This window comes from Strix aluco, chromosome 3 (assembly GCF_031877795.1).
Source record: "Strix aluco isolate bStrAlu1 chromosome 3, bStrAlu1.hap1, whole genome shotgun sequence".
Taxonomy (NCBI): domain Eukaryota; kingdom Metazoa; phylum Chordata; class Aves; order Strigiformes; family Strigidae; genus Strix; species Strix aluco.
This window is the reverse complement of record NC_133933.1, coordinates 80,626,017-80,646,612: the sequence shown is the minus strand read 5'-3', so window position 1 is coordinate 80,646,612 and position 20,596 is coordinate 80,626,017. Positions and strand designations below refer to the sequence as shown.

Below are 20,596 nucleotides of genomic sequence, written 5' to 3'. Positions count from 1 at the left end.
TACTGGTATATTCTGCATTATAGTATTTCTTCACTGAATATATATATTTTATTGAATATATATATATATTTCAATTTCTCTAGCAACAGTAAACTCTTGGTATCTCAAAACTTTTCAAAACACTGCTAGAAAATCTACACTAGAAAATATTCCAGTATATTGTTTTGATTAATCAATTTTCTGGTTAAAAATATCCCAGTTAATAATATCTGATTCTGAACCCACTGAACCTGACAGGAGAGCTGTGCTGATCTCAGTGGCACAGGGCTAGAGGTTTAGACCTCCATCTCACAAATCAGTCCCAGTGGGCAGTTAAAACCTACAGAACTGGTCTGGTCAGAGCTTTTTGCTTTTCTAAGCTACCAGAGACCCTAGCATGAACAGACAAGGGAGTCAGTAGAGGGACTCCTGTTGATCTCCCTGCTCAAGGCTGAAATGCCCAAGCAGTTTTTCCTGCTAGGAAATCCTTCTGAGCTCTAATCAGACAAAGGGAGCTCCAGGTGCAAGGTCCTGTCTTGACTAATGCACTGTCAGCAGGAATAAAATTAATTATGTGATTATTTTCAAATTTCTAACATACTTTAAATAAATTACATAATTTTTCTTGTGATAGCATTCTCTTTATATATGTATTTTCTTTATGTACTGAAAGACTACAAATGTTATACTTTTAGATGTAAAATAGTAATTTAAAATTGGTTACTACATATAAATATTGAATATATATCAGGTATTGGATATATATCATAAATATATATAAAAGTATGTGTATAGATATGCATAAACATATATACTGGAATACCCTTAAGTACTATATCAATATCTAGGTGTTAAACATGTCTACCTATGGATTTAGTATTCCAGATGTAGCTTCAAAAACCAAAGAGATGCATGGAAGAGAAAATGTGCATCTCTCCTCCATCACTTAAAATGGTAGAGATAAAGATCATACTTATTATAGATTTGTTATTTTAAGAAAAATATACTCCATTTCTAACAATAAGGAGAAACACAATGGCAGCTGCAATGCAGAATCCAGAGTTTGCTGCTCACACTTGGTATTTAATTACCAGTCCAGCAGAGGTTGGGATGGAGGAAGTACCAAACACTGCTTCAGACAGACGCTTTCTATTAATTCAAAGAGGAAAAGTGCTGTGGTCCAAGAACATTCAGACTCTCCCTGCTCTGCTGAAATAAGTGCAACAGAGGGGGCTTTAGAATAATGAAGTGGGGGAGGAAATAATAACAAAAGGGAGGTTTTCCTGAGAAGGGGTAGGAAATGACACATAAAAAGAGCAAGGGTGAACATCCTCTCTTACCATAGCAAGGAGAAAGCGCACAATCACAAAACTGTAGTAGTCAAATGTGAAGGCCACTGCGATGCCAAATACAAACTGACCAGCACTTGTGAACCATATAACACGCTGTCTTCCCAGTCTGCAAATCACAGCAGTAACAAAATTATGAATAACCACAAACGTTCTATTAAAATCACCTGCAACTCCAAAGAGCCTATCTGGAAGTGAGTCTGAAAATACTGTAGTTAATACTTTCACTCACCACAGAAACTCTGGTTTATTTACCTGTATTAATTTTTCAGTAATTCCAACTTCCAAGAAAAAGGAAGCTCCTGTGGTCGGAACTTCCATTCCACAATTCTTGGCTGGAAGCAACGTGCAGAAGTGGGCATTATATATGCTACCTCCAGTTTCATGTTTAACTTCTACATAAGTAATCTGCAAATCTACTCTGTCTTATTTATGAGAACAGCAGGTAAGACTCACTTTTTCAGATATTTTATATTAAGTCACATCCAGTTAATAATTTCTACCAAAAGTTAGCTGTGATAACACATGCCATCTCTTGCCAAAGTAACAACCAATTTGGATAGTAATGAAAGGCTTCTGTAACATATCTTTGTCCAGTTATTTAAAGTTGAAATCTCTAATAAATGACAATTACACAGTTCCCCTGAATTTTCTGACTGCATCACAGCACACATGCATGCATATACAAACACAGAAATCCAGGAAACTAGTATACTAACAGTAAAAAATGTCAAATACTAGCTTCCCATCAACAACATAGTAATTTCCAGAGTAAAAGAAGGGCATTTAGTAAAAAGGGACTTCCATTTGTTTATCTTCTTCCTGTATCTCAGGGAGCAAATATACCGAGTAGTCAGTTGTCCCTAAACAAGTGAGCACATGCTATCAATAAGATGCTCATCTGAGGAGAAAACCTAGAAATCTGAAGTAGATATACAAGACTCTACTGAGGATTCATTATATTCTATCCACAAATGTTCTGTAATACAAAATGTGTGGAATAATTTTTCTTCCCTGATAACATTCTCTTGGACTCTTATCATCTACTCCACTGTGAACAGATTTTCACAGATGTGGGTATTACATTTAGACAGGGAGTTTGAGGACATTCAGGAGTGTGGGCTCATTTGTTGTTTTAATTTAAAACAAGTCCTATTTTTCTCCAACCTTGACCTGGAGTCATGCACCTTTGGTCTCTGATCCCTGCCAGAAGAGATCCCAATGAGTTCTAGCTGTCAGAACTCTTCTGTTGGGAAATCTGTTAATTGGGAATGGGAGGAACCCACAAACTTATTTCCCACCAGCCAGGATGTGTCAGAAAGTTGTAAATCTGCAACTCAGAATAGTGTATTATCTTAACTTGCTGTCCATGGCTTGAATTAATGGAAATGCGAACAGTATGATCATAACCTTATAAATCATGTCCAAGTATTAATTAATAAAGCTATGAATGATTTAAAGGGATGCAGAACAAATGTTGGCATTATATTCTGGTTTTGCATTAAATATGTTTTTACAAAACCTTAGATCAGGAGGCAGGATTGATTCCATGTGTTCTAAAAGCCAAATTAAAAAAAAGATCATCTTTGCTTTTTGCATTCGCATGTTATAAGTGTCACACTGTAGCATTGTGCTAATGAAGCAAAATCAGAAAAAAACACGCCTGGTCTCCTTTTTCTGCTTATACTGTTAGCTGTGGGATAAAATGTCACCCTTCACCTAACAGAGCTGTTAGTCAACAAGCTCCTTTATAGAAAGAGATAAGTAACACTAAACCAGCCTTCAAAGCAAAACACAGGTACATAAAGTGCCTGAGACAAAACCAAACACAACATAGCTTAGGTGTGTGACTTTCATATGGATAGAGGGGCATGGCTGGGTGTTCTTCTGAGGTAGGAATACATCTGTTTATGTTGAGAGAGAAAACCAAGGGAAGCAAAAGGATTCAGATGTACATCCTGCATCTCACTATTGCTTCTGACTCTAGCTCTGATGGTGGATCTCAGTGCACGCTCTGAGATAACATCCAGGGAGGAAGTGTTGGAGGGGAGCAGGCTGAAGGACAGCCTTGGCACCATGAGCAAGGGACTGCTCAGGTCGAGTCCCTTCATGGACTGACTCTCCTCGTGCTCAAACAGAACTTTGTACATGATGGTATACAAGTGAAACTACAGCACAGCTCACTGACCACCATTTATCCTCTTATCTGGACTAACCTTCAAGAGACTGAAGTTTAAGCTAATCATTCAGGGAAAAACTACAATCAGAGAGCAAGGAAAAATAGTGTATGGGTGTTTATTTTAAGAACGTGGGGACTGATCAAACCCTTAAAACCTCTGCATCAGCCCCACAGAGCTGTATTCATGACAGAGGTTAGGAAATTTGTGATTTTAAAATACATGAGTTTTAACCTTCCAGTAGCCCTTCAGCTGTTTATCATATCCAGAAATAAAAATCTGTGTTTTCATGAGGAACCTCTCCTCATGGAAAATGAGGTGAAAATCTACTCCCAGGTTTTACTGTTGCTATTACTACTAACCTTTGTTATTCCTGTTAAAAAAGAAAAAAATTATCTAAGGGCAAATACTAGCTGCAGGAGGCAATTTGAGGGATCAAGGCCTAGAACAATGGATGATATAAAGTAGGAAAAAAGTTCTAAAAGCAAATGATTTGCACATATATTTTAAATTTAGTACTTGCTATTGGAAAAAGAAATTGAGTTAAACACATCTGTGAATAAAACAATATCAAAACCTCCTGAATTGTGAATACATAATTTTGAATACACAATTAATAAAAACAACAAAACAGGTAGATACACGTGGAGTTACTGCAGTCTGAAGCTACAGTTTTCAGAGGATGGCACTTTACCTGTCTGCAATGTCACCAAAAATCACTGCTCCAATCAAGACTCCAAGCATGAATGTAGGCTGAATTAATTTTGCAAGCCATTCTCGGTCACAGACCAGATCCCACTGCGTAACAACAGTGCTCCTCCACTTTGTATCATCATAGAGAAATCCATCAGAACAAGAAAATATAGACTTGTTGCCTTTGTATTCATATGCCAGACCCAAACTGACTTCTCGTTTGGACCTGCTGCATTGATTAAGTTCCCAAATTTCTCCGTTTTCCAGCTGGACTACAATGTAACTTTCTGTTGATGTCCATAGTGTCCAGACGTCCTCTATACTTGATTCAGAGGAGTTGTAGAAAAGAACACTACTCACATTTCCAGGAATCCCACATACAAAGTTAGGAGTAACAGCCATGAACACAGATGCTAAGTAATGGATACCACATGACATAGCTTGAAAGACAGATGCAAAATAAACACATGCTTGAAATCTGTAAAGGGAAAGAAAAAGGTTTACTGAAGAAAAGCCCTTTACACATGAAAATAACCCCACCATAATTATTTTGCTAGGATCGGTAAATGGAGACATCATTAAAGTGCCCAGTGTTTTGTTATATAGTGCTGCTTCAATATTAGCTAAGCCCTGCAAGGGACAAAGATGAGAAAAGGTCTACAGCAGAAGTAATCTATTGACAGGAAATAAATGCTGCTCTTAGTCATGTGTTTAGTCATACACAGAGAAGACCATTTAAAAAGAAACAATTCTGAACTTAAGCACTTAGTTCCACCCTCCAGTTCTGTGTAGTACATCCCCTCAAAATAAGGCCTTAGATTACTGGAATGGTTAGAAAACCCAGAATGTTGCAATCTCAGGTTCTGAGGGATAGAGATACATCAAAGAAAACAAACCAAACACATTACACCATTTCACTTAATTGTATCTATATAACTGTATTCCATCTATCTTCCATCTCTCTTTATTGCCTCCAAAAGACAAAGAGAGAATACACGTAGACACATGTAGAGGAAGACAGAATCTGAACAGTGTGAAATGTTTTGTACCAAAACATAGCTGTAAACTGGGTTGGGTTTTGGCTTGAACAGGGTGTGCAGTTATCCATTAAAGATTGTATCATAAAGCAAACATGGTAAAAGAATGTTTTATGCATAGTCTCAATTTTGGCATTTTAACAGCTTTTAAAACATGCTTGAGATGCAAGTAAATCTTACTATTTAAATTGCACATGTATTCTGAATTTTGAAAGACTTCCAATGAACTCTAGTACCACTGACTGCAAATTCTAGACAGTTTCTGATAATCTAAGCATAAGGAGTCTTATTCTCAATTAAATGTTAAAATTATGCACATAATTATACAACATCTATTCAGAAAAAACAACAAAGCTTTGGTTTTTCCTCCACTTTCTATTTCCTGAAGGACAATCAATTGCACTAATTTGAAGAAGCATTCAATGAGCTTCTATATATACATCCTTACTGCAGGATGCGGTGAGCCTTGATAGTATGAAACAAAAAGCAGCTTTTTTTTAAAATGATCAGAGGCTATCTCTGCTGAAGTTATAGGAAATGATGCCTAAAAACCAATTGCCTTGAAATGTGAGAAAAGTCAGACCAATTCCAATCCCTGTAACAAATGTGACCTCTAGATCACTCCTCTCCAAAACGTATCTAGAATTCCCTATTGAATGTATCTAAAATTCCTATTGAATTCCCTATTAAAGATTGCAACAGTATCTAGCCTAGGACTTTTAAATCATCTACCATAACACGTTCTAATCAATTTCTAAACTATCTATAACCAAAGTATTTAAATAGAATTTGCTGGATACATTGTCTTAATGTCCAATTAATCTTTCCAATTCAACAGTTGTCTTGTATAACCTAACTTCATCCACCACCCGCATTCTCTTGTGACTCTTCTTTCCTTGGTAAATGTAAACCCAGTTGCCTATCCTGTCTTTCCAATGGCGTTGCTGCTGTTCAGATGCAGCGCTTTTTATCCCCCTTTCTCTTGACAACAGCTCTATTGACTTTTCCATGGCAGTCTGAGGAGAGGGTTGAATTGCTAAACCCACTGTGGCAGCTCAAAAGCTGGCTCCCTCTTGAAGATGCTGCAAGGCAATCCTCACACACGTGCTGTGCTGCTCCTTCCCAAAAATTCTTGTAAGAGATATGCTCAAGAGAAATTCAACATAACCATAGCATCCCTTAAACCTATCAATCCCCTCTTAAGAAAATAGCTTCTTGAGGACTAAGTAGCTAGCCATAAATCAAAGCAAGGCTAAAACAGCTCTGAAAGGCTATCTTGGACCACAAAAAAGCAAAGGTTATTCTGAAACATAACCTTTGTCACCCTATTAATGCAGACAAATAGGGTCAACGTTTTTTAGTTCCTCTTCTCTAGTTTAATTTTAATTGTTCCCATCAAAAGACACAAACTCATTTTAAAAAGAGCAGAGCAAGAACAAATTGAACAACTTGGGCTATTGTTACAGTATGCAGAACACTGAAATCAAGACTAGAAGACCTCTAGCAAAATCGCAAATTAAATCCCTAGAAGCTGTGAGGTTCCATCTTCTACTAGCTAATAGAAAGTGTCATACCTGGAACCAAGATCCCCAGTATTTGCAATATCTGTCATTATGCATCATGAAACTGCAGTGTCTGATAGCCCAGCTGGTATTTCCGAGATAGAGGAAGAATGAAATAATTTCAAACTCCCATACATTCTTCTTCAGTTTCATAATTAGCTCTCACACTACAAGAAATATCAGGTTCATCATTTCTCTTCTACCCAGAGTAGAGTGACCAGGAAAGATATATTTATGCCCTTTCTTGTTGGAGAGGCTTGAAAGAAGGTAACTTGTAAGGACTAAGAAGATGGCATGAACCAATGCACTACATCATTTTTTAAAAACCCAGATCCCAAGAGCATCACCAGGGCTATGATTCAGATCAGGTCTAGCTAATGTCTGCACTAACTGCTCCCTTGAGAGTTTTATCTTACCTCTCCCTGAACACTTCCTGTGATTATACTTCAATAACCACTTTGACAGACTGCTTCACTGTCAAGTCTTTCTGTTGGAAAGTTTCTCATTAAATCTAATCTCGATGTCCCCTTTTCCAGTGTAAGACTATTAACAGTTTATAAAACATCCTTGTGTAACCTTGAATAAATCTTGTCTTTTATCACTTTGCTGTACAGAATTACCAGTTATCCCCCTTCAGTTACTTTCTAAAACTATATTAATTACAGTCCCTATCCTTTCCTCATTTTTTCTTTGTGTCCTGTAGAACAGTTTCCACATCTATAGAGGATTTATTTTAAAGAAATATCTGTGTCATGCCATATTTCACCCACCTTTCAAGAGTTTAACTTAGAACTAGACATAACTGATTCTTGTAAAAATGTTCTTTCATTTTCAATGTTACGAAAATCACGAAGAAATCCAGTCTGTAGTATCATTATTTTTCTTACCTAATTTGCCTCACCTATGCTAAGCAAACACAAAAAGTCAAACAGAATGCCAGATACACATTAATAGACATAATTTATGCTGTTTATTACTTCATTTAAGAACAGGAAAATGTGTTTTTACAGCAAAATGGCTGTGTTGTTGCAGAATCCTGCAGAACGGATTGCACTGCAGTTTTTAACCTCTAACTGCTCAATAAAAAAGCCAAGGAGCATGCAGAGGGAGCAGAAATAGGGGAGAATAAGGCCTGATGTGAAGTTAGAAAAGTGTTTCGCAGCACCAGTGGCTGAAGGCATCCCACACCACACTAACAGGCTGCCACCACACTAAAGGGCTGCTTCCCTGCCTGTAAAAACTATCTACTGCTCTCTCCAGTAAAATTCCACAACGGGCTGGCTAAGCCTCTCTCTGTATATATATATAAAAAGCACATAAAAAATATCCTGAAAGCCCGCTTTGCTGTGAAGGCAAAATTCATTGCCAACTACAGTAGTGTTGTAACAGCATCCCCACTGGTGCTAGATTGAAAAGTCCAACCTTATGAGCTGCTGAGAATCTCCTGTGGGTAGGAAGAGCTTTCTTTCCAGAAAGACCAGTTGTGTAGAGGTCAGGAAATTTGTTAACTTGCATACTTACCAAAAAGAAATTAATTAGGCTGTCAGTGACAACATACTGAAGGCATGAAAAGCATGTAGAGAGGAAGATATTTGGGATGGGAGAATACTATAGATACATTGAACTTCGCTTTACAGAATGGCTGAAGATTGAAAAGGGACAGAGAAAGACACAGGCCCAGCCCTCATGGTAGACACAGGTTTGCTGGAACAGAGGCTGGGACTGCAGACAGTGTTGAGCAAGGAGGAACATAAAGCTGCTGCCTGCGTTATTGCTAGCCTGGGATCTCTCCCTTTAGACCTTTGGGTGCATGAGTTTTATCCCAGCCCTCTTGCTGTGGCCATGTCAATGCTCTTCCCCAGCCTTAAAACCCTGGGGCTGCTTCTCAGCCCATGCTCATGCGATGGCTGAGCAGCTTCTCTTTGCAGGAAGACTTGGTGCTGTGGGAGCACAGCTGCTACCGCTCAGGGAGCCTGGAGCAGCCCCTGCTGCAGGCTGGGCTGGGGCAGGAGGTCACAGCAGAACGTACACAGGTCATACACTTCACTGACCCTGAGGCACAGGTTAAAGTGTATGCTGTCCTTGCTACCTACTGTAAATTATTAACTTTTTTCCCAAATTCTTAAGAACACTGGACTGATAAGAGAGTCCTTTATTACTGAGCTTAAATCTCTCTATTGCAGGCAAACATGTAAGATAATCCTTTCAGTAACCTCACCAAACTTCATTTTAAAAGTTCAATTTCCCTGAATAAAGAAATACTGCTGCTCATGCAAAGAAACGGTAAGAAAATACCATTGCAGTAGCAATAAATGCTCTTGATATTCCAAAAGACAGCAAAGTCTGTGATCTATTTTCCTGGAGTGATTTCAGAACTGGCAGTTTTTGGCAAGGGTATTTTATATGCCAGTTATCTTCACATACGCACATCAGATTACATAGCATATATATTGTTGCAAACAGTTGTTTCCAATAACCTATTTTACAGATTTCTTTTTAAAAACTACACTTTTTGCATTTTTTAAGATCTGTGAACATGATGACTGTCCTAAAAGGTATGATAATCTCTCTCGGTGTTTTTCCATCTCTTCAGTGATTTGCCATGGGAGATAATTATTTGGCAAGTACATTTTGTCACTCTTGCCAGGAGTGTCAAACATAGGAGTCAAGAAGACTTTGTAGGTTACTGCTCCAGTATAGAGACGCTTAATGAATGCCAGAAGTCAAATGAGCATAACTGTCTTCACAAAAGCTTGAGCAAGACACAACATGAAAATGTTCCAGCCTTTCTTAAAATATTTCTATGAAATTTCTCCCCAGTTATTCTTTTTTTTCAGTTTACAGCTTACAGTAAAAAAGACTTTCACATTTTCTACCTCCTCTGCATAAATTTTAAGATCTCATCATTAAGAAAAGCAACTGGTAATATCATAATGTCAATACCTGAATTGAAGAAATATTCTTCCATAAAGATAATGAACTAGATCTCAGACCACTGTCACTCTGGCTGTAGTCTAATGACACAACATCTCTGTGGCACTGTCACTGTAAGATATTTCCTCTCTTCTCCTTTCCCACTGTTTATTCATCCCGTGAGACACAGTGCACTCTACCCTCAGTTGCAGTGGTACTTTTTATGTGGACCGGCTGTGAATTTTATCTGGGAAACTGATCTAACTTGAAAAAAAAAAGTCAAAACAAAACAGATGATGATTAAAAAAAATAAACCAAGCCAGATTAGTTGCTTGATCCAATTTACATTGCAGCCATGCAAATAATCTGCACGAGTCTATCTGAAGGGTGGTACATCTGGCACACAAAAATATCTTAAGTGGACATTGCTGCATACGTTAGAGAAAAAAATCCCCAGCCTCAGAGTACTTTTACCATTGTCAGTTATTGCAGCATATAGCAGGGACAAAACTTGTTGTTAGACACTAATTTTATGTTAAGTACAATATATTTCTGATAATATTTGTTTCCTTGTCTGTTCATCAAAGAGAGGAGAGGGGGAGTTACTAGATACTCATCAAAAGCTAATATAAACATTTAGAAATCCTTTTAGTGTAGGACAGAGTCACAAGGCTGTTCTGTGATTAGCAAAAGATTTGTACTATTCCACAGGTTTTACAAGAACTATTTTTACTACTGTTTGTCTTTTCAACCACCTTGTTAGCAAACTGCTTAGTCAGAAAACACAGTACGCTTTTGTTGTGCAGTGTACACTCAACAGGATGGCTTCAGTGGAAAGAAATTTCCAGATATTTACTATTTCTGAAAGAATTTATGTTCAGTAACCACTTCCACCTCTGTATTCCATCCTGGGTTTTTTTAAAGTGAGAAAAGCCATTCAGCATTCTTTCCACTCTAAGCCAAAAAGCTGTGATGCACTTAGACATACACATACGGTTTTTGAGAGGAAAGGAGCTGAATGAGATGCAGGAGCAATATTTTTGCTATGGTGCAGAGATGCAGATTTGGAAGCAGCCTTAAATATACAACAGACACGGCCTTATTTGACTTACAGTGTCAAGAGTAAACTTCCCTCCTAAAAGCAGTTTAAACCATGCTAACACTGGGTCTCATCCCACATCAGCAAGATGGTTATTTCCAGAATTTGCTTTCAGAGGTAGAAGATACTGTGTTGGTTACCCAGTTTAAACATGCCAATAGCACAGATGCAACAGGAGTAAGAAAGCCTGTAGGGATCAGGAAGGCCCCAGGAATTATATATCATCACTGGCGACAATGTGTGCATCAACATGCAGTCACCAAACAGCAGACACTTACCGAATCAGTCTTACAATCATTTAAAATGGATTCTCTGAAGAATTGCAACACTTCTATCCCATTAAACTTTCGTATGTTTCCCTTTGATTGAGACAAGCCCAGCATTTGTTCACCGGAGTCAAGAAAAAAACATCAGCTGCTCACTACTGCACATTTGGTATAACAGCTTAGATGAAGACAGTCACATCAATGTAAAAATCAAGAATTTAAGGGCCATACTTCTAAAATACTTTTTTTTCTTTCAATTAATGGAACAGTTCTTTGTTTTTGACTATCTAAATCAGGCACGTTAGGTTTCTGTCATCACTTGTGACAAAATAATCCAGTTGATAAATATTGCTGGGTTTCAACAGTTTAGTAGCATAGCTTTCATCTGCGTACAGCTGCCGTTAAAGATGCCCCAATATTTCTTGCTGCCCTCTGCCAAGGTTACTTTCTCCAGGGGAAACCTAGCCAGACAGACGGTGTGATCACAGCCCAGCCACTTCAGTGCAACGCCCAACCTTTTGGTTCAACTGACAGTGGAACTAGACTAGCCACAAAGGTTCTGGATTTGCACTTCAGGCAACCAAGCCACAAGCACCTGTTCCCTCTTGACTTTACTGTGAAAGTAACTTCTGGCTGAGGGGGAACACATCACTGGGAGCGGTTACCTTTTAATTGCTGGGGCTGTATCCACTAGCTTTCCTGCATAAGTAAACTACAAGGGACTCCTGAGAAGTCACCAATGGATTTGGAACAGTTTGGCAACATTAGAGGTTAGCACAGCTCTTGTACCATAATCCAGGCTCCCTAGGTGAAAGGAAAATAAATGCTAAGTAACCTGACATGGAGAGATTCTTCTACAGATAGATTATCTAGTGAAGGGAGAGATCTACAATAGCTGCCTGCCTGTGTAACAGACATCAACCAAACATCTTGCTTGCTGTGAAAACTGCAGTTTTTCTCCTTCACATATTTATAGTATCTATCTTACAACTAGTAGAAATAAAGCAATAAAATGGAGAAAAAAGTGGATATTTAAAACTATCACTGAAAACAATGGTCAAACATTAAATGGTGCACATTAATTTCTAACCTTCTTCTGGTCAGCCTTCTTTTTGATTATCAAAATAAGTATGAAATAAATGTCTGTAATTCTGGTACATGTGCACCCATATAGGTAAGAGTAAAGCAGTCCTTGAACTTGAGGTCATGGCCCCAAGTGGGGCTACAGCAGTTACCAGTGGAGCAGCAATCCCAGTGGGAACAAGGCTGGCAAGCAGGAATGGACTGCAATTGCAACAGCAATTCCAACACCTTCCAATGGCAAAGCTGGAGTCAATCTATTTCATTCTAGTTATCCACTTGACCTTTCTGCTTTATGTGTGTCAAGGGCCTATACCAGGTAATTTAACTAAAAAAGAACACGATCATGCAGTTTTTAAAGTTATTTAGGTTTGTTTTGGAATTATTTGGATTGGTGCTAAACACAGCAAAGTGGTTACGCTTGAACTGTAGTAACACTTCAGGCTCTATAATTGGATGTTTCCATTTCAGGAATAGCATCTTTGTAAATATCTACCATTTGGAAAATTAGCATCCACTCTGTCTGCATGATATATTACTAACATTATTTCTCACAGGGAAAACTCAATTCCAGTATCTTTGGTAACACTGTTCTTTTGGTCAGCCTCTTTTTTTGGGGACAAATACAAATTAGGTATTTAATTCCTCACCATGCTGTAGCGTTTCCATCATCTTATGTAAGCAAATAATTTCACATCATAATCTGTAAAGTGTCTAATAGAATTTAAATGTTTTTATTGAGACACCATCTAATTATAGACACAGGCAGTACTTCATGTATGAACTGTTACATTTCATTCTTCCCTTTCCATTTAGGAAATCAGATGTTTTCTGCAGTTTACTTGATGGCACATTGTACTAACTTTGTTCAAACTCTGGAAGTTTACATTTATTTTATCTAATTTTTTTTCTGTCTATAATCCTGAAATAAAACTAACTGGTTTTCATATGAGTTATGTTCTTACTTCTTTGTTATTCTATTTACGTATTTCTATTGCAAAACTGAACCTGGTATAGCTGAAGGTACAAACACATGGATTGAATACCTACTTCACAGTGGTAAAAACTGTCCATTCTGAAGCAACCAGCAATCTATTCTTCAAAGACTATTTTGCAACATAATTAAGCCTTACTGTTGTCATAATTAAATTATGCTGTTTATGAACTATTTTGGTTTTTGTTTCCTATTCATAGTAACACCTACGAAGATTTGGATGCAGACAGCTTATTTTTAGTCTGAATTCTACATAAATTCTCTTCAAGCCATGCCATATTAATTGTTAAGCATACTTCCCAAGGCTTTAAATTTCTATATTGGAAACTTAATTCCTCCCTGCTTGGAAAATGATTGTAAAATTTCTCATTCTTACAGGTTTTTGAAAGTCCTCATGGGAAAAGGTAAAACAAGTAAAAAATCTGCATAATTAATTTAAGAATACTGGACAACACTTTCCTAGTGGACTTTTGTAACTATTCCTGCACATAGTAGTATCTTCTGACTTTTCACAGTTAGAAATAATAAGGAATATTAGCTCTGTGGATCAAATTATGTTTAAACCATTTCTGTAAATATTTGACAGAAATGTCATGGAATTTTGTGTTGCTCCATCATTTCTTTCTTCCTTAATATAAGCAATAATTTTATCCATAGCATTGCTTTTGCAGCCTAGAATATGATTAAGATGATTTGGTCTATTTCTGTGGGTTACATAAAGTATTGTATCACCTGGATAATGGGTCATTTTACTCTCCCAGGCTCCATTTGCAACTCTTACAATGTTCTTTTGTTAATTCTGACTTTCACCACAGTGACTCTTCATCAAGAGCAAAAGAAAAAAGCTAGAGCAGACACCTCTGTTTTATTAGATTTTTAGGAATATTTCACTGAAAAAAACCCGCATCAATCATTTAACAAGATGTTACGTTTAGGGAATTAAGTCCCAGATAGTCTTCTAAAATTTGGGACAAAGTCAACATGTAAATTAAGGCATCACTTTAGAAAAGGCAACTTGGCTTCAGCCAGAGATTCTTTGCTGCCAAAGAGAATACAGCAAGTTGCAATTCTACCCATATGGAAATCTACTCTTGTAATTCTACAGTTCTACAACTTGAAGAAAGGGATTCGATTTAATGCACAGTGTGGTATGGCCGAAGCATTGTCTTCTATTAAACTTGGTTTCGCTTATGTATGAATGGTTTAAGTACATCCATATTTAGCAGCTATATTCTACATTCAAAAGGAAAATAGCCTCCACACCAACAGCTTTTCTCTCTTTGTGTAACAGAGTAGCTTGTATCTTCTACAGACTTTGTCAAAGCTCAGTTAGGTCACCAAAGAGGAGTAAGACATAGCTCCCTTCCTCCTCTCTTTTCAGGAGTCTACACTGATGATCCACCAATAGTTCATCAGCTCTTGCAAGGGCTGTTCAGAGGTTCTTGCAAGGTCAGCCAGTCTGTCCCACCCATGTTCCTGCTCGCCAGGTTAGTACCCCTGACAAGCTATCTTCTCCAAGGCAAGGCAGGTTATCTCTAAACCCACATAAAAGAAGGTTAACTGAGCGCAAGAGGACTTTCAGCTTCTTTTGCAGGTTTGCAGCTCACCTTCCCTCCAAACTGTTTCTCTTCACAGCAAATGTGTAACCTTCTCTTCGCCTAGAAGTCCTCAACCCCTTCTCCCCAAATGGTCATGGGAATTTGCCCCGTAATAAGACCTTATTAAATGATTCATTCCCACTGGAGAGCTTTTCAGTTTGGTTTGTTTTGATTAGCAGCCTGGTCACAAACTTCTGTCCAATTTTTGTTTACTTAAATCCCCTTCCAGTTTCAGTCCTGGATATTGGTTTGGCTAGCCTGTGCCTTCACAGGAAAAGAAAAGTATTTCTGTTTTCTCTCCTCTGAGAGATTTACGCATTGCAAAGTACATAAAATCATATGAAATGCTGAAAGTTGATTTAATAGATCTTGTGTATTTGACAGACTGCCTTTGATTAGATTAGACAAAGAGCTTTTCTACAACCTTTCTAAAAAAGATTAGTCAAAATCTTAACAGCATTATTGATCTCTCCAAAGACAAGATATTTTCATAGTTCATGACCAACAGAATGAGTTATTCTACATTGTTCTGGACTTCTTAATTGAAAGCAACCTTTTCATTTCCTGTCATTCAAGGAAGATGATTCTACTACCTTTCTCTTTGAACTGTTAAAATTAGTAGTAATTTAAATTAAAAACAAAGAAATGCAGATAACAGATTTGACTGTTTCCAAGGCTAAGAATGCACTTTGACCTCTTATATTCTGTAATGCTCTTTTACCTGCTTATACTTCCACAACACTATCAGGCTCTTTCCTTGAGTCTTTCTCTTACGGTAGCTCATACAAGGGAATGATCTGGAATAATGCTATTTTCTAACCTTACATAAATACTTACAAGCAATATACTAGTCCCATTCTCCATAAGAATCCAATAAAGAAGCTGGATTCTGCTCAGACTTACCAGGATTCTTCTACATAAATCTATCGTACCAACTGTCCCCTCTATTCTCAATGGATAAGTGAGACAGAACTCAGCTTGGCTATGCTGATCTACAAAGGATGACAGTTCTCTGAAGAGCCTAAAATACAAATGTAAATGAGATGAGGTCCCAGTTGCTCTGACCCTGGGACTAACACGAATTGCCTCTCTTAGAAGGGTAGAGCTGTAAAAAGTTTATGGTATTTCCCAGATCTGCTGACCTACACCAGTCTCAAAGATGCAGAAAAAAAATCCAGCCAGTAATTTGTTCAGGAATATGAGCCATGAATATAAATTATTTAAATGAAATGTGGTCTCAGTGTAATTTCACCATATATCCAATGGCTTTGTGTGGGAGAATGCTTTGGGATATTGCTTATCTATTATTACTTATTTTTCTCCTTTTCTATCTGACTTTCTTTCTAGCACTAGTCAGTCATCCACCAAATGAAATATTACAACATAGATATGGTAATATTTATTTATAGAAGAAGGGCTACATTAGTATTATTAGCAATATTTTCTAATTTTTCATAAAGGACACAAAGATCTATGTCTGCAATTTAAAGGCTAAAAAAATGTATTTTTGCCTACTTCCTAAGTTCTAAATGATTGCATTAATCTTCCTTTTTTCTTCTCAGAAAGTCAGTTGCAGGTTTTATTCCCTCACTTTCTATAGCTTTGGGATTTCCATGTTTTCAGAACAGGCTTCATCTTATTTCTCTGCTCTAAATGCTCTCGATTCAACAGTTCACCTAAATCAATCTTTCCTGGAATTACCTGTATTCAAAGAACTGACAGCAAGGCTTGCTGATGGAAAACCAACAACGTAGCAAGCATTTTAACAGTAGTATTGTTGCATGTGTGACAGTTTTTCTGATGCCTGACAGCAGAGTGATGCAAGGATCTTGATTATCTGCTGCATGTTGTCCTGAGATGCTGGCTAATGCTGTGAAAGTGTCCTGCCAGAAGCATTTCCCACACCCCAACCTTCTAGTTAAGCGTTAGATAGTTAATTCAGGTTGAAAGTAAAGAATCTGCATGTATACTGTACACTTGGATGCAATATACTGTATACAGTACGCAATCCAGACACATCTGTACTAATTCTCTAGACCCCCTTTTCACTCAGTGAGGAATCACAGACAAATCTAGGTGCACCATTTATCTTGTCCTAAACCACTCATTGAAAATAAAACAGATGGATCATGCCCTTAAAGGGTCTAATTCTCCCCCCTGACAAGGTGACTAATGCAGATGTCTGAAGTTTATACTATAGGCCTGTACAGTGAGATGAGCTCACTAGCGCCTTGATTTCGAGATCTGATTTCCCCACACAGCTAGTATAGGCTTATACAGATGTATGAGGTAAGAACTTAGATCCTTCCAAATCTCTTTCACAACTCAGAGAAGTCTCAATATGGCTGGAAAAGTCCAGGCCATCATGGATACAACACATTTAAATGGCACTGAGCTCCATCCAAACTGTGGTGCTGATTGCTCTTTATAGAGCAGCAATTTATTCCCAGTTCTTTGAAGCACCTTCTCTGCACTTCTTTTCTACTTCCTGCTGCCTTATCAGCCTTTTCCATCTATTCTCCAGGGCTTGTCCTGTATTCTTGCCTAAGCACCACTGCTGAGGCTGCACCTCTGATGCTGCTACCTAATAGTAATGCCTCCAAATAATAGAAAGAGGAAACCCAACTTCACCTCTTAATGAAAACATTTTCTTGAGAAAAGGGTTCAGTCTGTGATCCAATGGATGGCACTTCTAGATTCCTCAAACCACATTTTCATTGTGTGTGATTTTCAGAGAACATCTGCTCTGAGTGAGTGAGCTGTCAATATATGACATTAAGGTATATATTAGCTCTCTAGGTAATTTCAGTATTTTTCAAAGACAGCTGAGATTTCTCTCCAAGTATATGGACAATCTGACAGATCAACCATCATTATTAGCAATTGTAAATCTCTGTCTTGTACAGTTTGTCATCACACTTTTTCCAGTCTTGGCCTTGCAACTGAGACATAGCTACCTCAGTTGAAATTTTCTCTGTCTTGCTATTTTTTCCATATTTCTGAGAAGTTGAGAATCTCACGTTCTTGCTCAGCTGTGATAGCTTCATGCCTCAAACCATGTATCTCAGTTCCATTCTTGTTGTGTATAGCAAAATGGTAGCACTGAAATTTTCATAGCATGTGCTGAAGACTTCTGGGGCCTTAGAAAAATTCTCTAAATTTAACGTTGTTTCCTACTTGTATGGTTTTACTTCCTGCAATAAACTGCTCCAACTTTCCATGAGTAAGCCCTTTTAGAAAACATTTCCTTCCAACTTTGAGATATCTTAGTACTGCTGAAAATCATGACTATTATGAGAAAATTATTGACAGAGCTTTTATAGGAGTGATATCCCAGTCCCAGGCATTGTATTACAGGGAACACACTGTGCAGTGCCATATATATTTCATTTTCGTTCATACCATAATATTTTGGGATGAAACAGCTGACCACCAGCTCCTTGATGTATGTGACAATTGCCTCATGCTGTCATAACCATGTCCATGCTACAACTTTGTCTAGAAGCCACCCTGGGGGGTTGCCAACATTTCAGAGGTACAGTCTGAATCTCAGCAGCTGGTTTACAAATTGTAATTGATTTACTAGCTTTAAGTTTGAGTGTTTCTTGTATTGTAGGTTTTAGCCTTAGAGAAGTAATGGACAGTATAAGTACAATTTCATCCTGCTTTTATTTAGTTATTTTTCTGTTATTGTAATCTACTTTTTAATCTACTTCTATTATTATCTAGTTTTTCAATCCAGAAACAGGCAGGGTGAGGTTGCCAGCACATTCTGATGCAGTACACTTTTGTCTGTGCAGATTCTGTGCTGGACTGCCTCCGATATGAGCTGGATCCCAGCAAATACGTCAGTACCTCTTGTAGACCACACTGCTAGTGCGTTGTCACCATTATCCAGGAGCACTTGCCAGTATCCAATTTTGAGTCTTGAGAGTATTTCTACTTTTGCCTAGTCAGGCATAGATAATAAGATCTTTGTTTAAGCTGTTAGAGTCTGCTCTGTGAAAACACATGGCTTGTCTCGCTTCTCCAAGGCTATTATGATGCCATTCAACCAACAGGATCAAGTACTCTGCAAAATATCCGGACACACCTCCCCGCCCCAAAAAAAAAAAGGGAAGAAAATGAAATGCAGCCAAGTCCACTTATTTTATCCGATGGACATTTGAGATGAGCACAGGCTGATTCAGATGTTATAATATAGCATAGTTATAAAGCTGAAGAACATTTATCAAGCATTTCTGTCAAACACCACCCCTGACTAGGAGCCAAAGGAAGACTTAGATTTGAGATTCTTATGTCTGGCACATTCCAGTAAACACAAACAGCTGTCCACTGATACATTTTGAAAACTGAATGACAGATATGTTGTGACAAACTTTTCCACTGTATAAAGCAGCCTGAATATGGGGGGAAAAATGTTTTTTGGAAAGCAATCTCCAGACCACAGTATTTTGTTCATCTTCAGGGAACTACTCAAAGCTTAAAGAGAAATTCACATTATATTGCTTAAAAATATTAATTTTGTAGAGGATGTACTAAACTCCAAATGTATCAGTGTTTCAGAAAAAGCTTGTAATGTTTCCATTTTCTAAGTTAAAGCTAATCTTCTGTTCAAATGCTGAATATGATTGCTTGTTTCTCCATGCTAACTTGGAAAAGGAAAACCAATTTCTTTGCATGTCCAGCAAGTACACTTCTCCACTTGAAAAATGTATTTTTGCTGGGGAAGAACATTTCCAGACATCTGTAAAATATTTGGATTTGAAAAATCATTGCTTGGAAGTATTCTTAATTTCTTTTTGTGAAAAGAAGTGGTGAGCATGATCTTTGAGATACTTGGGACTCTGTTATTTGATACAAACCCAAGAATTCCTGGAAGTAACATGTACACACCACAATCTGCAGAAGAAGTAATCTGATCACAAGAGCTGTGAGCTATGAAACAAGAGAGAGGATAAGCGCATCAGCATGAAAATAGGAGCCTGGAAAAGTTCTGAGATGTGAAAAGAAGATAGACCTTTTGGTACAGGACTTTAGAAGTGAAGCAAGAGCCCTACAAAGTAGGGACAAGAGAAATGGCGTTAGCACTGAGTGTTCAAATATTGCTACTATGGCACTGACCAGCAGGGTCTGCGTTGTTCAAGTCCATTAAAAGAATCTCTACAAAAGTCAAACCAGGTTTTTTATGAGCTAAGCATAGTCTCTGGTATATTTAGGAACACTAGAAAAGTTCCAGGGAAATTAACAGAAAATGTTGAAACTGTTGGTAAATGGATTAACCTCTACTAAACTCCATGTTTGACTGCAACGTATAGCATCCTATCCAAAGGCAGCCTGTCCTGCTTCTCTCCTCCTCACAGCAGCCATCGCTAATCCTTGTATTGGTTGCCTCTAAAATCCAAACTGTAGCAACTCCACTGACCAGGCAACAAGTTCAGATAAGACAACAATGTAAAGATGTTAAAAACTGAATAGATACACAAACATTTCAGTAAAGAGCAGTCATTGTTAATTTATTAGATAGTCTAACTGCTATTAAAATACATAATTTATAAAACCAGCACTTGAAAATCTGGATAACTTACTCAACTTTGTAAAAGACAGACTACTTTAAAAGAAAAGTCAATCTTTTAAAAGATTCTGGAAATACTTCATCACAAAGCCTGTAAATAGTGTCAGTGACACCCAATCCTCCCCTCTTTCCCTGACAATTTTCACCACCTGCTTTTAGCTAAAGTATAAGCCAAGATTTGAAAACTGTAAATCACACGGAAAACTCTACGTACCATGTAAGTTGCATCTCATAGCTACCAGACGTTCCAGCTAGGAAATCAAATCCTTACTCC

The 20,596-nt window shown here is 37.7% G+C and overlaps 1 protein-coding gene across 2 annotated transcripts in view; it reads right to left on the bottom strand.

Annotated features, from left to right (window-relative positions):
- SLC22A16 (solute carrier family 22 member 16) overlaps positions 1 to 20,596 on the bottom strand; it is a 38,206-nt gene that overhangs the window by 14,080 nt on the left and 3,530 nt on the right. For both annotated transcript variants that reach the window (XR_012622569.1, XM_074819334.1), the window contains exons 2-3: positions 4,200 to 4,676; positions 1,320 to 1,437 (exon numbers count right to left, since the gene is read on the bottom strand). Coding sequence is in view for 1 of the 2 variants with exons in the window: in XM_074819334.1 (XP_074675435.1) it covers positions 1,320 to 1,437; positions 4,200 to 4,676 (595 nt within the window). In the remaining variant the exon portion in view is untranslated. The remainder of the gene's footprint in view (positions 1 to 1,319; positions 1,438 to 4,199; positions 4,677 to 20,596) is intronic.